The 21303-nt window shown below is 42.9% G+C and overlaps 1 protein-coding gene across 5 annotated transcripts in view; it reads right to left on the bottom strand.

The window, feature by feature from the left end:
• Positions 1-299: 299 nt before the first annotated feature.
• Positions 300-21303, bottom strand: part of AMBRA1 (autophagy and beclin 1 regulator 1) — a 124760-nt gene continuing 103756 nt past the window's right edge. For all 5 annotated transcript variants that reach the window (XM_090140931.1, XM_031593457.2, XM_090140934.1 and 2 more), the window contains 3 exons: positions 11152-11244; positions 9314-9507; positions 300-1836 (listed from right to left, as the gene is read on the bottom strand). In XM_090140931.1, the coding sequence (XP_089997057.1) occupies positions 1346-1836; positions 9314-9507; positions 11152-11244 (778 nt within the window). In that variant the 3' untranslated portion in view covers positions 300-1345. The remainder of the gene's footprint in view (positions 1837-9313; positions 9508-11151; positions 11245-21303) is intronic.

The following is a 21303-nucleotide window of genomic DNA, read 5'->3' as shown; positions in this document are numbered from 1 at the left end:
CCATTTTGAGCAGGACAGAGCTCCCCTTTCTCTCTGTTGCAGTACTTGAATGATGGGAAATGCACAAGTGCCTGCTCATTCCCAGACTGGTTGAAAGGCAACTTCCAATTGAGAGTCTCTATTCCTCCTCTCTGTTGCATAGTTGAAGGCCTTCAACTCCAACGCTGAGCCTGCCATCCTTCCGGGAAGGGAATTACCCTTGTCTGACATTTGCAAGCTACCTTGAGTTTCTGAGCTGGACGTACCTATCTCCCATAGCTGATCCCACAGACATTCATCACGCAAATGAAGACAGTAGGTCAAGCAAGGGTTTGTCATATTTTAATGACGTTGATCTTTGGTGTTTCCCTCGTTAGCATTCACACTCTCCCCGTCCTTCCTCCACAAACCTGCTAGGGATGGAGAGTTACAAACGAAAAGGAAAATCACATTTGAGACTAAAAACAGAATATCAGAGCCTTGATTTCTCCACTAGAAACTACATGTACAAGGTCAAGATTTCACATGCAACACCTTACATCACAGACCCATACCTCACACCCTGGCCTGGAGCTCAAAGACACTTCCTGCCCCCTGCCAAGGAGGTGCAGCTCAGTCCTGGCACCATGAAACCACTGGGATGGCTCATTCATGTTAATGTTGGCACAGCTTAGAGTATCCTTGCGTGAACTGCAACCTGACTGGAGAGCAGTAACCCCTGTCCCTCTACTCATCTATATGGCAGCTCTGCTTAGGTTCCTGACAAGTACTAGCCTAATTCTAAGAAGGAAAGATCCCCACTGGTAAGCAGTTCTTGAGCCATGCAGGTTTTGATGAATTCCAGCTCTTCCCAGAAAAGACCACAGCACAGGACTGTGTCCCGGAAGACTCCTCTGCTCCAGCAACAGCACTGGAGCACCACGCCCAGGTTTGCACAGGAGGGCTGCTAGTCTCCAGAAGGATGCTGCAGGCTCATCTCCCTTCACTCTACTGATCAGCCCATACGCATAAAAGGGCAGGAAAGAAGAAAGGGAAGAAGCATGACAAAGAATGACACTGACCAAACTGCATGGTTGAGCTCAGCAGATCCCACATGACTTTAAAATCTGCTTGGGGTGCAGCCAGTATTGTTTATATTCCTGTTATTATTCAGCAGCGGGAATGTTGGAAGTTAAGATAGTATGCTTTCTTGCCCATGGCTTCCTTGTAGTTCTTATCTGTTACCACTCACCAAGGACATAGAAACCCTCTGAACTACTAACATCCTGTCGGAGCCACACGTCCCTACTCTTCCAGCTTCTGGCCAGCTGTGAGGTACAGGTCTCTGCTGAGCAGTACAAGGGTAGCACCAACACACAACTCATCTCTACCTGTTCCGCGACTCCCCACTGGTGCTGTCATTACTATAGAAGTTGGTACTGTCAGGAAGATGGTTATTATTAGTTAGGTCACTGTATTCAATTGGTCCCTCAGTGTCCATGGAGGACTGGACCTGCTCCGGCAGATCCAGATCACCAGTGCCTCGTCCTTCACTCCCGCCAGAGGATGTCCGCGGGCTCAGGCCATGCTCTGACAGCTGCATAGACTCTGAAAGGATCCGTCCCTCTAGCTCAGCTGCCAGCTGCTGTGAGGTGGACTGATGTGCTGATGTGCCCTCAGCTCCAGTGGACTCCGCACCAGTCTGAGAGCTGCGGTGGATCCGGTGACTCACGATGATGTTGTTGCCAAAGCCACCCATGGACGCCATGGTGGTGCTCTGCTCCCGCTGGACCACAGCAGTCATGCCTCCTTCTGCCATCAGCCTTTGTATCCTGCTCAGGGCATCCTCCCCACTGGCCCCATATTCTGGACCTTCACCTGCAAAGAGAGAGCAAAAGCAACTTTGGTGTACCAGGCAGACTAAAACACCAAGAAAACACATGCTCTGGGTTGCTGAATAATGGGGCACATGCTTGGGACAGAAAACAGGCTTTGCTCCAGAGGAATCCCAATATTTCATTTCTGTAACTTTCATTGAAATGCCAAACAAATGCAGTGCACTCTGTCAAGAAGTCCAGTGTGTAGGTTCCTGCTCTCCTCAACAGAAATCTTTCGAGGAACATCTCTTAAGATCTTTGTCTACTCTCCCTCAGACTTCCCTTCATAATTTGGTTGCACTGAGCTCTGAGGGAACCACTATCAGACGCCTTGGCTGCTGAAGATCACTTCTGAAGAAGAAAATCTCTCAGAAAAATAGCCCGTGTAGGAGATTAAACCCCACAGCAGGAACATCCAAGCCCAGTTCTGTTTTTCACCATTCTCCTTTTGCTACAAACCTTAACCAGACTGTCTGGGGAAAACAATCTGTAATCATAAACTACCAGAATCATTCCACAGTGGGATCCTGACGATTCTTATTAAAGAGATAAATCTCACTCTCAGCTCCACGAAGCTATCACAGTGCTGATTAGAGGAGGAGAAAACCACGAGCTTTCCTGGCACCAAAGAAATCAGCACAAATGTCAACAAGGCTAAGATGTAGGCTGAAGTTAAAAGACAACAAAAAACAAAATGCCACATTGACTAGGAAGACAAAGCACCTGGGACTGTGGGATAGAGATTGTGTCTCCAGTATGGGAGCTGGGATGTTCAAGCACAGACAACACCATGCTGCTGTAGATGTTATTTTTTGTGGAAAAAACAAGATACTTAAAGCTGTTAACATTTATGCAGTCAGTCGGTGACAGCTTACTCCCTTTCTTCTCTGTCTCAGTGGTATTTGCATCAAATACCATTGACTTCCTCCACCACAGAGTATACCTAATTTCTTCAAGCAAGCCTGCTGACATACTGCCCTGCTGTAGAAACACAGCAGATATTAAGGGCAAGCTTAATTCTCACAAGCAGAATAAGTCCTTTTCTGCCAGGAATGTAGTAAGCCTGCTATATCAACCATGCATACAGCAATTACATAGCTCCTTGATTAGAGCATTAGCGAGACCACGGAGACACCAGTAATCACAAGAGAATTTGGAGCAGAGCCCAGAGGACTGTGCAAGAACACCGAATGCACAGAGCACGGCCAATAACTGCAGCAAAGAAATCCTGTCCAGGATGTGGGTGATGCATGAGCTAGGAACCAGACTGACCAGCATAAGCAAGACTGAGAACAGAAGAAGAAAGGATTGGAAGGACTGGAAACTTCAGTGTGAAAAACATGAATGCCAGGTAACATTGGAACAACAATCTTGAGCAGGAGTAAGTGGAAGGTTTGAGAAACATGGTTTTGAATTCACTGCTGCTTCCTTCTGGGGGCATAGTCATAAGCACTTCATTACCAACCATCTGGTCAGGCCAGACAGGATGCTTGAGAAAGCCAAGATGTGCAACCTGGTTGAGAGGAGTGCCAGCCCACCCTACCTACACAAGCCCTGGAACAGCAGGTACTGTGCTCTTGACAGATCGCTTGCTATAAACTGGCCCATGCAGGAGTGCTGGAACTGTGAATCAGCCAGGATCCCCAGCCGATACTCCTTAACATTACAAACACATGCTTCACAAGAGGAGTCTTTGCACCAGCGCACACCGCAGCATCTCCTGCTATTCCCACACCCTTAATTACTACATGGCTGAATTGCCAGTGAAGGCACATGCCTGCTCAGAGAATAGGCCAGGGCTGATGCCATAGCAGGAATCAGAAAGTTAGAAGCCTTCAGGTAACAAGGACTGAGACACGGTTGTGCTGGAAATGTCAGAAAGACAGACTATCAAAGGCCAGAAGTCAGCTTTGCCATTCAAGTGGCCAAGAAGCACCTCCACTCTGGGAGTTAGAGAGTTGTCCTCCCCTCCCACTCTCCTCAGGTTTCAATTTCAGCTGACTGGATCAGAGCAAAGCTTCCTGAGCAGTGTGCCTTGTGTTGAGCTACAGCACAGATTCACATAACAGCCTATTTCTACTGACTGGTGACTCCCACACATGTTCTTCACCATGCTGCCAAGGCAGGCCACACTAGTTCTCCATACAAGTGAAATAAGCTAACTTCCATGTAGTGGACATTCAGGCTACATATTCAGGCACTTACCCAAAACAACAAATGCCGTAAACCCAAACCTGAGGTCACCAGAAATTCCAGCTTCCTGTGGTCAAGCTCCACTACTTATCCAACAGCTGAATAAAATCTGGACTGAGAGAAATCCTGTTCTGGTGACACCTTTTTCAGACTCCACAGGTTTTAAGCATAACCAAAGCTCTTGCAGGAGCAGTAGGCCACATGACTGTATATCTTATTCTCTCTCCATTCAGAGAAGGCAATTCCTCTTATTTTATGCTCAAAACTACATTCTGATCTCCCAAGTCCTATAAAATCCTTTACCCTAAGGATAAAGGAAAAAACTCACAGAGTACTGAAGACAAAATCCAGAAGACTAAGCTAATTGGTTCCAGAAACAGACAGTGTGTGGAGTAGGTAGGTGTAAGACCCAGCAATTTGTTTTCTACCTCAGCTGTCCCTGGGTCAGAATCCATCAAAAGGCAGGAAGTAATCCCAAAAGGGTCCATGCACTTCTGGATAAAGACACATAGATTCTGTGCCTGACAGTACGGAGAAACAACACTCTGTTCCCTTCCAGTAATAAGCTATTCCCACAAACCTTTTCTACTCCTAACTGAAGTGATGTTTCCAGAGTTCCAAACCCCCATCAATCCCACAAGTTACACACTGAAAATCACTCTTGAGAGTAATTATCCCAAAGACCGCAGGGTTTCTGTCACTCTGGGTGACTGGCTCCAACAGTTAACAAAATAAGGATACTCCCGAGCTAACGCATCTGTCTGCTGAAGCCCTCCACCACGCTACTCCAGTAGGATGAATTCGGTACAGAAGACTACAAAGGCAAAATGCTTGGCAATCTGTCAATGTAGGTGGGCATTAGGAACATTTCTGCTTTTCTCTTTCTAAACTCAAGCAGTAGCTAGCTATGCCTGCAAACAGAGCTATACAATTAGTGCTAAGTGTTAGTACTGCAGAGATACCTAAGTCTTCAGAGTAGATGGAACAAGAGCTCTGAGGTGTGAGCTGACCCACTAATTCAGATGCTCAAAGATAGCATTTTAAAATTAATTCATGTATTGCAGAAGGAGAGGAAAGGGAGGGTCACAGCTCTGCCTAACCAGCTATGCATAATGGCATCTCCCTTAGTGCCAGAAGAAATACTACCAGTTACTTTCCTTTCCAACCTGCTCAGAAGCATGCTCACATTCCCTATCTGAGGTGGCTAATTCAAACAGAAAAGGCACAGCTGCTTTGACTCATAACCAATTTCTTAACAATAACTTACCTTGGTGATTGGAAGAGTGAAACTTATTTTTCTAATTAGTTTAAAAATTGCTCTATAATTTAATCCCAAGAGAGTCAGGTACTTGAAGTACTTAGCACTGTAAAGGCTTGCACAGTACCTGAAGACTATTTTTTTCACGGAGCATTTTTCAGAGGGCTTTAAAGAGAAAGTGAACTTTGCAGTTCTTTGGGGCACACAACATACACTGTACAGATCTGCAATCCTATAGCACACGTTACATTTCACAGATGGGCAGGCAGATGAAAGGTTAAGGGACCTGCCCACGTTTCTGCCTGGAGAATGAGAGGCAGATCTGGAAATAGAGCCCTGGTGTTCCAGTTCCCACACTGATCACAAAAAGTCACATCACATATGACAACAGCATGGCAGAAACACGTTCAGCTAATGCTAAACAGTATGTTTCTTCATAGCACATGTGAGGCTTAGCTGCTATCAGGGTATTCCTGCCCATGCAGTCCCTCAGCACATGTTCCTAATGTCTCAGATTAAACGTATTACACTGCATCTAGGCACACTGACTGTGCTCATAATTGCAGCTTAGGCAACTTCAGGATTCTCTGTTTATACCAGAAAAGTTTTGTGTGTGTGACATCCATTCACTATCAATTTAAACAGGATACTGGCCAGTGAGTTTAACCTATTCGAATACATTTAAAAAAAATAAAAACCTTGTATTGCATGAAAGCAGTCAACACATTCCTCCTTCAGAGACAGGCAAGATAGCAATCCACTGACAACAAGCATTCTGATAGCTGCAAATTCGGCTCATAACTGGAGCCCACTAGTACAGTGAGCATTTAACTAGCTGAATTTTAAGCCCCAGGGACAACAGAGATGAAAGGAATTGAGATGACAATTGCCACTCAGGTCTTTCTATTAGTTTTCAGAAATACTACTTTCCTTTAAAAAAAAACAATTGGATTAACTCGAAGATGTATCAATATACAATCAAGAGCCAGAGACAGCATGGGCACAAACCAGACAAGTTTCCTGCAGCACCTCTTCCACAGCTCCAGCTGCTGGCAGCCACCGCTGCTCACACCACTCTCCACACATTCAGCAGCCTGAACAAGTGTCAGCCACAGCTTGACACAATCTGGACTGGGAATTACATTTTCTAAAGGTTAAACAGAGGTCATTAACACTCATAAAGAATCTTGCTGATTTTTGAGTGAAATTTTATTTGCCAGTTGAATACAGAGCCTTTCCTCATTATGCCCATTTGCAAGGGCAAATGTTTACATCATGCCCCAAAAGACTGTGTTTAATTAAGAATGCCTCCAAGTTACAATTCTATTACAATTTCCAATATGTCTGTCAGCTTAAAAGAAAGCAGGAGACAGCCGGAACACTGTTCCAGGCATTTCTCAGTACCTCTCCTAGTTTTTCTCCTAAATGTATCTTATCTTGGTTCATGTGTGGCTGGTGAGCAGAGCTCACAAGGCAGCTATCAACTGCTGAAAAACAAAGCCATATAGACATTAGAGGGATTCACTTCTAATAAAGTCATCACATACTCATTCCTCCAAAGGAGGTAGAAAGATAATCAGAACAGCAAAGTCCCCGCAGAGCTTTGCATGAGAAAAGGAAACTATTTATACCACCACAGAGCTTAATTAGATTTCTGATGCAATTCTGCATACTTTTTTTTTTTTTTTTTTTTTTGTACAGTAAGCACATATCTGCAAGAAATGTCCTGAGCCAGTATTCCCCACAACAGCAGAGCTCACACACAGCACAGAACCTCACTCCTGGAGATAGCACTTTTCTTTTTAAATTTTTTGGGGAGACGTTCAGAGATTTTTGTTTTGTGTTCTTTTTTTTTTTTTTCCTTTTCTTTTCTTGTGACAAGGTGATAGCTAAAACATTCCTTTACATTACTCAGAATCACATCTGATTTATCCATTTTGCTGTTGATAATACTGCTAAGCCCTTACACAGTGATTTACATCTTCAAAGCCCCATACAAAACACTAATTAATCTTCGCAGCCTCTCGTGTGCTGTATGGGAAGATTTATTCCCATTTGGTAGACGATTAATATTTTGCCCTAGGTTATACACCAAGTTAATGGCAGAACACTTCTCCCCCCCTCCCCTCCCTGCACCCCCCTTCACTGAATGTCCCTGACATCTAGATCCTGATAACAGGAAACCTTGTTTGCCTTTCAACAGACAAATAGTTACGGTAGATACAATGGGCAAATTTAACCATCAGAAAAGCAGCACAGCACCCAGTCTAACCTGCTTGAATGCACTGAGTGAATATCACAAGAGTTTATGATGCTAGAATAACAGACAATGCCAGAGCAACATCAGTGGGGCTCAAGCTGTACATGTATTTTGCAACTTGCAGAAGAACTGATCATAGCATGAACACCAGAATTGTCACCAGTGCACCCGTCTGCACAGGGAATAATTCCTTTGTTCTGAGAATCTGTATACTAGAAAGGAGAGTGGACAGCCCATTTTGTAGGTGAAGCCACTTGTGTAAAGCGCACAGTTTCAGTCAGAGATCACACCAGATGTGGAAACTGTCACTCTTCTTTCAAGCAAGAGACAGATAACAAGAGGTCTCTGCCCTTGGCTTGCTTTCTTACACTCTTCTTCTTCTGAATGCTCCATGTTTCACTCCATTACAGAGAAACTCTGCCCACAACACTAGTAAGGGACAACTCTTCCCCACCTCACTAACTGTCTAGTTACAAGCCATACTCAGATCTGAAAATGGAAAGGTTATAGAGAATGAAGAAGGGAAATCTTTAGATGATTGCAGAACAGCAGCAGTGGGAGGAAATATTTAAGCTCTCTGTTTTAACAGAGCAGAAAGAGGCCTCCACACCTGCAACATCAGCCATCACTGCACTGATGCAAGAAGCTCCCAGAGCTGCTGCACACTGTGCCCCGTTCTTTGTCTGCATATCACATTCAGTGGAAGGAACAGTTCCCATAAGCTCAACATTTGTCCAGACGTTCTGTGTTCCAGTCAAATTCACATGCCCTCAACTGCATTAATGTTCTAGAGAAGTTAATTGCTGAGATTAGCAGATAGGAAACAACACAGATCAGGAATTTGCAATTTGACGTTAAACAGAAGAGCCAATATCAGAGAAACACAAAATCTTATCACGCGTGCTGGATGCTGCAGAGTGGGAACTGTGGAAGAGCTGCATGCCAAAAGGCATATTCTACCATGTCAGAGCACAAAGCATACAGATATGGATGTCATGGGGCTGCTTTCCACAGCCAAATGGGTTATCATGAACTTTCAAAATTGCCCCTTTAATTTTCTCTGCCTTTCCCATATACACGCAGTCCAACATCAAGCTTTCAGAGTTGGACCCAAGTGCTATGGCTCAGTACATAGACAGGAAGCCTGGACAAAATTACTATGCTTTCAAATTATCAGTGATTTGTTATCATAAAGAAACTGCACATCAGCTGCTCAAAGCCCTTTATATGCTGATAATTTCTCCCACACTGGGAAACATTAGAGATGTTTTCCAGTAGCTGAGCTGGACATTCATCACAGCCTCCATCAATCAGACTAAGCAGAATACTCATATCTGCCTCTGTGAGAATTAATTTACAGTATTTTATTTTGTATTCCGAGGCTAAGCTTGTGAAGCTTGCATGGGTTTCAGGTGCAGAGGTTGATGGACCAACTGCTAAGGATGAAACTCAGCAGCTTGCAGTCCTACAGACGGTTGCAATACAGAGTATTTGTGAAGAGTGATGTCATTACATCTAGCTTTTCTTGAGATCATTGTGTCTTTGTAAAGCTGATTTTGCCCTGTAAAAGCATATGAAAAAGACTCTTCTATTCATATGGGCAGAGACAAATTGCCATGATCATTTTGGCCTGGCTACAAGTAAATTAGGCTGGAGAAATCTTTGCTGAAGAGATACAGAAATGTAAAAATGCACCATGGGATATGGAATCTATATGGAAATTGCTCACCCATGAGGTAAATTCTGTCAAACAAATAAGCTCCTCACCTTCCCCAGTCCCTGCAGAGGTGGATTCCTGCTCTTGCACCTCCCTCTCTGTCTGAGTCTCGGCATTCTGCAGCTGAGGCGCCAAGGTCTGGGTACCTTGGGAAGTCACAGAGGTGGGGGGGTTTCGGGGTTGTAGACCTATGGCATTCATCAGGCCCATGTCCCTATCTGTCCTCCACGTGGCTCTGCTGGTTCTGAAAAGAGAGAAAAACAAATATGATCATAAGCATTGGAGGCAATACATCCCAGCAAGATGGAAGCATTCACCTGAGCCTCTTCCTGTCTCCACTCCAACCAGGCAGCTTCCAGCCACTGCACAGGCTGGGGCTGGAGTGAATGGTCATCTGCACTTAAAGACAGACACATCTCTCCAACCTCAGCTGGCTGGTCTCTTCAGTTTTAGGCTAAGAGAGTCTTTCAGTCTACTCACCCTTCCACAGAAGCAGTGTGTCTGACAAGCTTAAATATGTATCCCTGAAGTACCACAGCCTGGAGAACTACTTGCTCTCAGGGTCACTGAGTTCAGTTGGCAACACAAATGCAGCGCAGGACCATAAACACACATACCACCTCTCTCTGCAGCAGGACAGTTTCTGCTCCTGAGGGTACAGCCTGTATCCTTTCCCTCATCTGGACCTCCTAGTTTGTCAGCATCACACATGAATGCTCTCTGGCAGGCATTTCTGCTTGTTCCAGTCAGACAAGAGAAATTCTCTGTTCTCCAAAGCAAATAACAGGAACCGCCTCAAGGCTCATTAGCTTCTCAGAGACAAACAGTTGAAGTGTATTCAGCTACAAAAGCTGAATACTGGTAATGCTTGGATGCTCTTTCCAAAACTGACCTCTGGCTGTAAGTGCTGGGAATAGTAAAGAGTTTCTAGGAAAGACTGCCTCATTCACGGTCAACATTCTTTCATAAGGTTTTGAAACCTGTCTTGCTTTTCTGACCCTCTCTCAGGAGCTTGTTCATTCTCAAGCAATATTTCTGCCTCTGATGCTTGACTCCCCTAAAGAGGGAATGAAGCTCCCACCTGTCAGGCTGCTCCTTAGCCCATCACACAAGACTGATATACACTGTCAAAAAAAAACCGCAAGTAGTGGCAATATCCACTCATGGCAAACAAAGAATCTATACTGTTTATTGTTCATCTTCAGTCAGACAAAGGCTATAGGACAGCACAGACACCAGCTCATAACTTCATTGGAATCTTGAAGCTCATAGTTCAGAAACAAGACTGCAACACTCTTGACAAGAAAAACGAGCTTAAGGAGAAGCACTTTTCACCAGGGAAAAAGCATGGTACTGCACTATCATCTTTGTGTTTAGGATAACTAAACACATGTGTGCATTATTAGGTAGACTGAATGAAGCAGCCAACAGGGTTCTAAACGGATTTAGCTTTATTTTTAGAGTTCAGTCCTGAGAAACAACTGTCCCATGACTAGAAACCAAAAGGATGAAAATCGTTCACAGAGACCACCCAATGGGTTTGCACTCAGCTCTATGAGCACTATGTTGTTCAGTTATTCTCCAAAGGCACCATTAACTTAGCATAGCATCTTTGATGCTTGAAGCTCCACATGTTCCTCCTACAGCCTGCTCAAGGATATTATCTAGGCGATGGATGACACACGTACTTCACTATCTCTGGCAGCACTTTTGGGCGTCTCACTTTCTGGAAGCATCTCAAGTGGCCTAACACAGTAGTGCAAAAGGAACAAAAATTGTGTCTTTAAAGCTGGTGCAAAGGGAACAAATGGGAAAAAGTGATGCTGTCAGATGTAATGAAACCAGTAAAAAGGGTCAGCTTGCTGTCACCCACGCCCAGGAGACTCACCCAGGCCTCTCAGTGCTCCTGCTGCTGGAATGCACAGTGAAGACATTCTCATTCTGCTGGTCCCAGTGGTATTCAACTCCAGAGTTTAAGGCCCTTGAAACATCAAAGAAAAAATTATTAGTATGGCAGAACACTGTTTCAACAAGCATGCATTACATCACCACAGCATGGAAGACAGTGCTGATCCCTGTCCCACACAGAATGCAGGTCTAGTTCAGTTCATGTTTTCATTACAGGGGTTCATCATCACTTGCAAATACTGAGTATTGTATTACCCAGATAGTTCTGGAATATCCCATTCGTTTCAATTCAGTATTAGCACTGAAGCACAGCAATATGAGCACAGAAATTTTCAGGAAATGAAGACATACAACTGTGTATAAAATCAGGTTACCGTACCTCCAAGTGACTAAACAAAGAATTGGAATGGGAAGACCAGCTCTCTTTGCGGTGTCTGCCAGTGTTTCCTGCTCTAGGTAATGCTAAGTAAAACACTGCTCTATATTTGACAATTAGTTTCTTTGTTGGTTTTCATTCTTTTTACCTATAAATAAATCCCTATGCAGCTTTCCCACTGACGGTCACTGCAGAGCAAGGACAGACTCAGAGGTAATTTTGGTAACTTTCCACAAAAGTGTTTGTGCTAGATCAACTGTATCTGTGCCGGAAAAGTCCAAAACTCAAATTTTACAATGAATGTTACTAAGTTTAGAAAAACAGCGATGCTCCAACAAAGTTTTCACAGTGCACTGTCTAAGAAGATATGTAAATCCAGGACCAATTAATCACCTCACAGGAACAAGCAAGGTCAACAATGTATTGTTATTCACCACTGCACTGCTGAAGACGCTAAGCTGTTGTAGCCATGATGATCTAAGTATACCTCCTACAATTTCTGAGAGCCAGCAGCAATTCAACAGAAAGAGGATAACAGTGAATTCCAACTTACTCCATACCACACAGAAATAAGAGCCCTTGTAGTCACTTAAGAGCATCCACATACAGAATGGATGCTCTTAAGCATCCATCTTTACATTACAGTATCCACTTCAGAGCATTCTCCTACAGGATCAAAGCAGGTGACTATGGGATTTGACCTAGTCAGTCTAGAAGCCCTGCCTACATACAGTGCTAGAGCATGGATAAGACTGTAGTTATTTGAAGCCTGGGATAACAGAAGGGACACTAATATAAGCCTAAGGATCATCTGTCACACTCTGTAAGCCTTCTCCATTCACAGGATCGATGGTGTGGCAAAAGGACCTTGCTCTGGAGAAAAAGAAGAGAAGGAAGTCCTGCAAAGACAGAAAGTAACTGCATCTGAAGAGGGGGACACAGGTCACTCCTCAGGTAATCTGAGAGCATTCACCCAGTCTGCAAGAAGGACACAGGACATGTTGTTGGTAGCTGAGTATGGCTGAGGCATAAACATAAATACAGTGCTTACATGTATATATGAAAACACACATCCTCCATAATGAGATGGCTCAGCAGAACTGCTGTAAGACTCCGATTCAGAAAAGGGAAGGATGCTGCAGGTCAAGTGTGCTGCAATGGCTAAGCTGTGCCTACTGGAGGCCTGGGGCATGGCTGCTGGGCAACAGCATCTCAGGCTGGGGCCGAGGGCAAAAGCTGGAGAAAATGAGGTCAACAGAACCATGCACAGAATCTACAGAAGTGATCATTACAGGTTTTTTGCCGAGCAAGCCCTCCATTGTATTATATCCCATGAAAGCAGCTGATACGGAGATGCTGATTTACATAGACTTCAGAGTTTACTGACATGACAACCTACCACTGCACACCTGCCAGTCCCTCTCTTGTTGTTTCAACCTTTGTACACTGAAACCTAACTGTCACACAAAGCAACACATTCCATTGGTAAGGGAGACTTTCTAACTTGGTAGTGAAATTTTCCAGAAAAAAATAACCTCCTTGGTATTTGCAGCTGTTATACAATAGAGCCAAACTGACCCATGCTCTTCTAACTCTCTCTTCACACTTTCACGCTTTCCGAAGTACAGGCATGGTCGCCACAGTCACCTATATGACTGGTATTCCTCACCTACGTTCTGTGCAAACTACTTGTTTTTGTCAGTTTCCACTTCCAAAAACCAGAAGATTGCAAAATCTTTCCCAGGGCAAACCATGAGCTGGCAATCCTGCATTTCTCTCCTTCCCCCAAACACCCAAGTGCCTGTACTACACAGAAAGCTCAACACACATACACATTTGAGTGATTCAACTTAATTCTACGGAAGCATCATGATACCAGCATCATGCTGACACACAATGCAGGAGTAAATGCTCCTGTCCGTTCTCCCACCCATTCTGCAGAAGCTCAGTGCTGTACAGTCAGGATCTTGGATAGGAAATCCCAGTTCAACTCCATGCTGTCAATTCACACCTTTCTCTGGACAGTGAAATCAATAGCCATTCCGCTGAATACATGACTTTGCACACTGCTTTTAAATGCTGCCATTTATCAACCATGTTTCACTGCCAAGAACCTATTAGCTGCTCATTTACTGCCCGAGAACCGAGGATTTTGTTTTCCTTTTGCAGGAGGAAGGCCTGTGGCAGCTGGTCCTGCTACTGCCTTTGCTGACTCTGACATTTAAGCCAAGGTCACAAGATTTGGTCATGATGGGAGTTCAGTAGCCTCACCACAATTTCAACCTGGCTCTTTAGCCACGACTAAGCATGTCTACCAGTAAGGCCAGAAAACTGGCTCAGAACAGGCAGTGGGCACTTCTCCTGCAGCAGTAAGCATTCTCACTGCTACCCTTCAGCATTTTTCTTCCACCAGGGCCAACCAAACAACTCACTCTTTCCCAACTCCACCTCTTATAAGAAACTTCCAGGGGTAAAGCATGATCTTTGCTTTCTTTTGCAAGCACGTACACCTCTCTGCTGTGGAATTCACAGCTATAAGGCAGGTATCCACCTTACAGCCTTAGGACGATTGTTGGAGACTACATAAAGGATTCTTCAGATTGCATCAAGGCACAGTGGAGAAAGCAAATGCCTGAACCTACTAAAGGGAATCAGTTGGGCAGTATCATTTATACAAAGATCACCACCTCACGATTTGCAAATATTTCATCAAGGAAATGCCACTATTTTATGGGTTAAGTGACAGTTTTTCGACCTTGTCTACATTAGAAAATTGATCAGATATTTGTGCCTTAAACCAACTTAAGCACGTAAGACAATTACTTTGGTTAAAACAGATTTTCAATTAAGCTTAAAGATTTGCACTGGTTTAAGCACACCTATTTAAAACAGTGCAATCTCCCTTGGCAGAAAAACTAAAGGGTTTTTTACGCCCTTTGCAAAATATTGCTTGATTTTTGTAAATTAGCAAGCCTTTTGCAGCACGTTTCCCAGGAGATTTGCAAATCAAGGCTTGACTATTCATTTCACAGAAGAGGAGCTTACACTGGAGAAATGAATATTTTTCAGGAAGCATTTAGCGTTTGCTCCATCAAACTCCAGGCATGGAAATGCTGGAAGCCCTTTACATTTTCCAGGGCATAAGGTAGAAGCTCTGTGTAGCATGGAGCATGTTGCCACTTGGATGTGGATGCAGTAAGGAGGACATTCGTTGCCGAAGGCTTCCGGGTGAAAAATTGCAATTCTCCACACTGTGTCAGTCATGGACAGTGAAGACCATTTAGTCAAGTTCTTATTTTTTTTCTTTTTATGGCTGTCTCTAAGCCCTCACTGGAAATTTCCATTAGCTTTGTCAGACACAGAGCTGCTCTCTGACAGGCTTTCCCAGCAGAGCAAGCCTCTGTCCAGCTCATGTTATTAACGAGCTTGAAGAAGATGAAGGGCACAGACTTGCATGCTTTGCTGAGAGCTGAATAAGGACTCTGAGTGGAGCCTGCTAAGTACCAAGTAGTGACAACTTCAATAACACAGCCCCTCCTCCTGCACTGGGCTACACAGCTCATGTACAATCCCCTGAAGAATACAGAATCAAACTCTAGGAGTTAATGATGAAAGTATTCACACATAATGAGAAAGAAAAGATGAAACACTACTTATTGCACTGTTTTAAATAGTATTTGAGGAGTAAACTGATGGAGCAGCGGTCAGCACAGACTGACAGACATTTGGGTAATGACCCACCTGGTATATCCAAAATCAGGGGTTGAAGAGAAGGAGAATTAGGACAAAGGTTCTTCAATTCTACCACAATAAAGCTCAGCACCAAGATGGCAAAACAAAGAAATCATTTGCAAGTAGGTTATGGATGTCCAGAAAGGCAGAAATAATACTTGCTTACTGTTTTTTCACTTGAGTCATCCCCAGTATTGAAGAATGTACCAACAATGGCCAAGTTCATTTCTCTCCTTCAGATCCTGACACACAGAAATACTCAACAGTAACAAATTTGTCTGCTACAATTTCTGATTAAGACACTGCTGCCTGCAATCCCTCCCTACATATAAAAGTATTAGTACAAACCCATTTCTATCATGTAAGCTCCTGGCAAGCCCAGCATGGAACAGACATACTGCACTGCAAAGCACTGCAGCACATAGCCAGGTGAATATCAGATTTTCATGCTGCCAATGCTCATTTCCTCTAAGTTACTCTTCAAGGCTATTTTCTCAAATATACTGCCCATTCAAGATCATTAAGAGCCAGCTTAGTTTACAAAGGATTTTAATTCCCCATGATGCACGTTCCTCCCTTTGCTTAAACTTGTTAACTCTTACTGCATTCAAACCACATCAAACAAATATAGGGAGAGTCACAGAAAGCAAGGTAATACCATATCAGGAACAGGAATCCATTGTTCTCACTCAGGAAAGAAGAATCAGTGCGTGGTATTCCATGCAATGCAATGCCTGGACAGATTCCAGATGCATCCTTGTCAGTAGCTCATTATCTCTTCCGCCAGCGTGTGCTGATCAGCACAGCAAGCCCCATCCCTGGCTCTCATGATTAGCCAAGCAACGTTATTGTCAGTACAAGCCAAAGTTTGGCACTCTCGGCCGTTGCCTGGGTAGGCAAACAATCATTTCTAACATCCTACTTCATAAATATTTAGCCTTCTGTACAGGCGATGAACCACGTGCAAAAGCAGATCCAAGAGAAAACTGGCTGCAGTGCAAACTGTATGGAATCAGCATAGGATTCCTGGAGCAGCACTGCTGGGCAGTAGTTCCCTTTGATCAAGGTGGCAGCTTCACTGGCACCTCGTACTTCAGAGCACAGCCTTGGAGCACAGTCCATGTATGATTAGCCAGGGAAGAGCAGGAGACTGAATATAGGAATGTCTAACAAGGTAAATCGCAGAACACAAGTTTAAGAGTCACAGGTATTTAAGTAGCATATGAAATTATCCTATTGATCACATCCAGGAGGGCAAAAAAAAGATCATCTCTTCACAGGTAGCAAAAGGTGTATTTTGACTGTGTGGATCCCTACAGTCATACGTCCTGCTAGTTTTCCAGAATTCTGCAAGCTCTGCCTACATGGAAAGCAGCAACTACTTAAAAACTCATCCTGATACTTAGTAAAATTGCCAAAGGTGCTGCAAAAGCAGGACAGCAAGCAGCTTGGTGCAGCTGGTAGCCACGTGCCTGCTTCAGGGAGGATGCCAACTCAACTTAGAATACTGTATAAGATGACTGGCCCAGTTTATTCACTTGTGAAATTCTGTCAGCTATGTTAAATACTGGGATTTTTAAGAGGCACCCTTCAAACTCACACCACTTAAATAAGATCAGCCTTATTAATTTGGAGGCACCAGTGCCTAATAACAGCTTCCTGTCTCCACAGGGTGAATATGCATGAACTTGTTCTGCCCACCAGGGGGCAAATAAAACTGGATACAATCCAGGCTCCTGGAGTCAGTGGGTAAGATTTACAGAAGGCACATCTCTAACAGTCTTCTTCCTCAGGTGAAAATGTGACATTTAAGCTCAGAAATTATCCTTCAGTTAACTGTTAGAGACCTCAAAGAGAAAGAGAAATTAACAAAGTAGAAAGAGTGCAAACTGAGTGGTTTCTTCTGATCCGGACTACCATGGAAGAAGCATCAACAGAAAGTGCAAGAGGAATTCCTGGGAAGAAGGCCCTAGATTCAGAAATTTTCAACACGAGTGATAAAAAAAATTAAGCATCTGTTGTTGAACAGAGCAGAAGGAGAGAGTTTTGTATGAAAGTATGAATGTTTGATCATTTTGGGACCTAAGAACAACGTCATGGTTAAAGGGACATGAAGTTACACAGCAAAATCTGTGCTGAAAATAAGGACAAGAAAAGTCTCTTGAAGACTTTCATGGCCATGCAAATTCCTCTATCAAAGTGCCACAATTGCTTTTTAAAGCAGCTTTGTTGAGAGCTTTTTCATGCTGCTCTCAGCAGGAAACAGAAGTTACAACTCATTCCTGAAAGAAAACTGGGAATCCTCTGTATTTCACTCCTGTGCTACCCATGTTGTAATGAGATATCAACTCTTCTGACATTAGGAGAGACATATCCCAATTTGGAGTGGCATACTGGGGCAACAATGAAAAATATTTATATTATTACAACACTGTTAGGCAGATGGACAAAACACAAAGAAAGGAAGACTCTGAGTTAAGATTTTCTCCTGCAAAGCTGGTAAGATCTTTGCATGTCATATAGTGCACAATACAGTAGTTTTAACACTACTAACAAATGGATGTTTATGTGCATAAGAAGATACCCTGCAGGCCAAATAGCCTGCAATAAACAGGGCAGAAGAATTTCCTGAATGTTTGCTGACTTTCTTCTCACTCAAAAGCTTGCCTGTATTCCACAGTATCACGTATGTGGCATGTGGAGACCCTCTGAAAGGTTCCTCTACATTCTGGAATTTGTTAGGTTCCCTAAACAAGAACTATCCAGCTTAGTATCACCTTAAACCAGGCTCTAAAGATGGATAACTTGCTTAAATTCCTTGAAAATCCAAAGCCTTGTTAATTGCTTTAAGTGATTATAGGCAGAGTATGCTCTGAATAAGCTTTGAACCCTCAGAGTATCTTAAGCTGTTTATGATCTATGAGCTCTTCCAGTGGCTTAGACAACTTACAATGTTAGGAGACTTCAGGGGAGTACAAATTGCTTAAGCCTTCTAAGGCCTTAAACATCTTAAACTGCTACAAGTCTGACGAGCCAAACTCACACGTCAGTCTTTGAACTTTCACTGGAGTTTTAGCAGAAACTAACAATCACTTTGATTCAAAGACAGCAACTTTGAAGTCAGATTGTTCTGTAGACCTTATGCCAACATACTAAACCAGGAAAACGTTTAGAATGTGTTTAGAATGGGAGAAATCAATGTCAAAATAAGTGCTTAAAATCAGCAAGCATAGCAAATGCTTTTTTCATTTTTTTTTTTTCTTCCTTCCTCAAATAGAATATTGCTCTGAACACATACAAAGCTGCCAAACTCCAGAACCAAGACCCTGGCTTGGTCTAGTCTCAATAAGATCCAACAGCAGGCCAACTTCTATGCTTTTATCTTCCGCAGTTTTGAAATCAGACAACTGAAAGTGTTCAGTTCGGCATGCAGGGGAACCTGCTCCAAAATCCAAACCTCCACAATTATTACTGCAATTACATTTTTGAAGACACAGAGTTGAAATCATTTACAGCAGGATGCAGCTTGTGAGTTTAAAATTGGGAAAGAAAATGAAGAAAAAGTTGGCTGTTTCACTTGCTAGCTCAAATCAACCTTGCTGAAAAATGCATGTGTAAGGGACAACCAGTAACTCCACAAATAAACTGGATCAAAGCCTGGAAGATCAAAGATGATCTTACTGGAAAGCAAAGGAACAAACAACCAAACAAGAAAGAAAGTCTAATATGGACCTGCAAAGAAAAAAGGTTCTAAGAAAGCAGGATGGACTGGTGCTGCCAAAGAGGGAAAAGACATTCTAAAAATAAGCATGAGGAAAATGGTATTTGAATAAAGAAAGGTCTATTTATCAGTGAGGCTAAGGATAAAATCAATGATGACTTGAAGCGGCTGAGATACTGAATTTTCTCTCTGAAGTCTCTACTTAAAAAAAATCCAATGGTATTTATGCAATTAGGAGTAGGAAAAGTCTTTGCTAAAAGATGAAGCTGGGCACAGCAGCTAGTTGTACTCATTAATTTTAAAAAGGAAAAAAAAAAAAGAAAAAAAAAAGTTAACTTTTTGAGACAGTCACACCTAATGTTGAAAAAGTTAGAATAAAATGGGAAAGTGACAAAAGGCCAAAAAAGCCAACTTAGCATCATTCTTCAGAAAGAAAATCATATTTAATGTGACAATTACTCTCTCCTAAATGCAACTTTTATCATTAAGGAGAGTAATGTAACAGAGAAAAGAGAATAAATCTGAAAACAATGAAAGAATGAGCCACATGCAGTAGGCAGGGGGATTTAGTAAGTCAAATAATTGACTGCATGAAATTTAATTGCTTTTGTAGATAGAACTAGAAAAAAAGAAAAGGAAGAGAAGGTGGCAGATGTGATCTGAATAGAATGAAGTAAAGCATTTGGTAACTGTTCTGGAAGTACATGGCTGCGTTCTGCGATAGAAAGATTGCCACTCAGTCTGAGAACTAGTAAGGTCCTGCAGAAGCACAGTGGCATTATAAACAAACCAGTAAGCAACAGGTTCAGTTTCTTTACCACTGAGCTCTGAACAATTTCCCTATCCCATGGAGGAAAACTAACGTCACTAACAAGTCAGTGCTGCCGCATCTCTTGAACGGGGTGAGGGAAATGAACTTGTTAATAACTGAAGACTTAAAGCAGCTGTCAGATTTTATCTCTAGGATTCATAGACGTATTAAATGGAATTGTATGAGGATATCTTCTACCTAATGCCATCATTCATTGTGGATATCAAATTCACATACATAAATGGAAACAGAACTGGAATAAAAACAAGATCAGAAAGGAGATGCTGTTTCAAGCCTCCATATTACCACTCTACTTTTCATGCATCTGCAATGTCCAAGCCTCTTGGCACTCAGGATACTCAGGCTTTCCACAGTTTGGAAATAATTCAGTTTAGTTTTTATTCAAATGTATGAACAACAAAATCCAAAGGTAGCAACCTTGTCCCTTTTTTTTCATCTTTTTATCAATCAAACCACATCTTCTACCTTCACTTGGAAAATACACTGCACCTTGTGGTTAACAGGCAGTAGAAGTTCAGAATGTGGATTTGCTTTCTTGGCCCAACCAGAAGACACTGCCCAGACGTTGCCTCTCAAGAAGTAATTTGCAGAGAGGACTTTGACCTAACCAATACCTCCACTAGTTGTTCCAATTAACAGATATGGAAATACTCCCTGGCAGGTTTGTGAACATCCCTTGGTTACACATAAAGGAAGACAGCTCCTCCTGACTTACTGTTAATTCCATCCTCCATAAGTTATTCTTAAAAGGCAAAAAAAAAAATGCACCAGGGCTTGTGCTGCTGGAAGGTATCATTGCAGAAGGCTGAAGAGCTTTATGAATGGAATCAACCAGCAGACAGGACATAGCAAGCAGCAGTATTGATTACCATCTTCTTACCAGCACTGATAACTGCAGACACATTGTCCCCATCCCTAGATAAGAGCATATGCAGTACTCAAAGGAAGAAAAGACTGGACTGACATTTGCAGACAACTGCAAGAATCCTACTCAGCACTGACATTCCTTGTGAAAAGAATTTTCACAGAATTATTTCAAGTTAGAGGCAGAGCTCACTTAAAAGAATTAAAATATGCACACTGCATAGCACTGAACTAATTTGAGACTCTCCACACCTACTTTCCAATGAGAGAATTCCATGGGATGTAGTCTTTGAATCAGATGCAACTTCAGGAGGCATTTTAATTCCATTATCAGAGGCACTGTCTGATGAAGAAATGTGCCTCTCTTGCATGCAGATGCCTGCACTACAGAGCCAGCCCTAGGCAAGGTATCTTCAATGTTCAGTTTTTGAAACATCATTCTCATAACACTGGGGATTGTAAGTTAGTATTTTCAAAAGCATCTGAGCACTGAGACCTTCTGGAATGTATGCCTGGCCACTGGAGGAACTCAAGATGAAATGACAAAGAACTGATTTGTGGACTCTGCTTTTCTCCCTTGATAATCCTTTACAGGAGAAGCCAGCAA

The sequence above is a fragment of the Phasianus colchicus genome, chromosome 5 (genome assembly GCF_987193195.1).
Source record: "Phasianus colchicus chromosome 5, bPhaCol1.hap1.1, whole genome shotgun sequence".
NCBI classification, from domain to species: Eukaryota; Metazoa; Chordata; class Aves; order Galliformes; family Phasianidae; genus Phasianus; species Phasianus colchicus.
The sequence above is the reverse complement of the archived record's forward strand: the minus strand, read 5'-3'. Positions and strand labels throughout refer to the sequence as shown.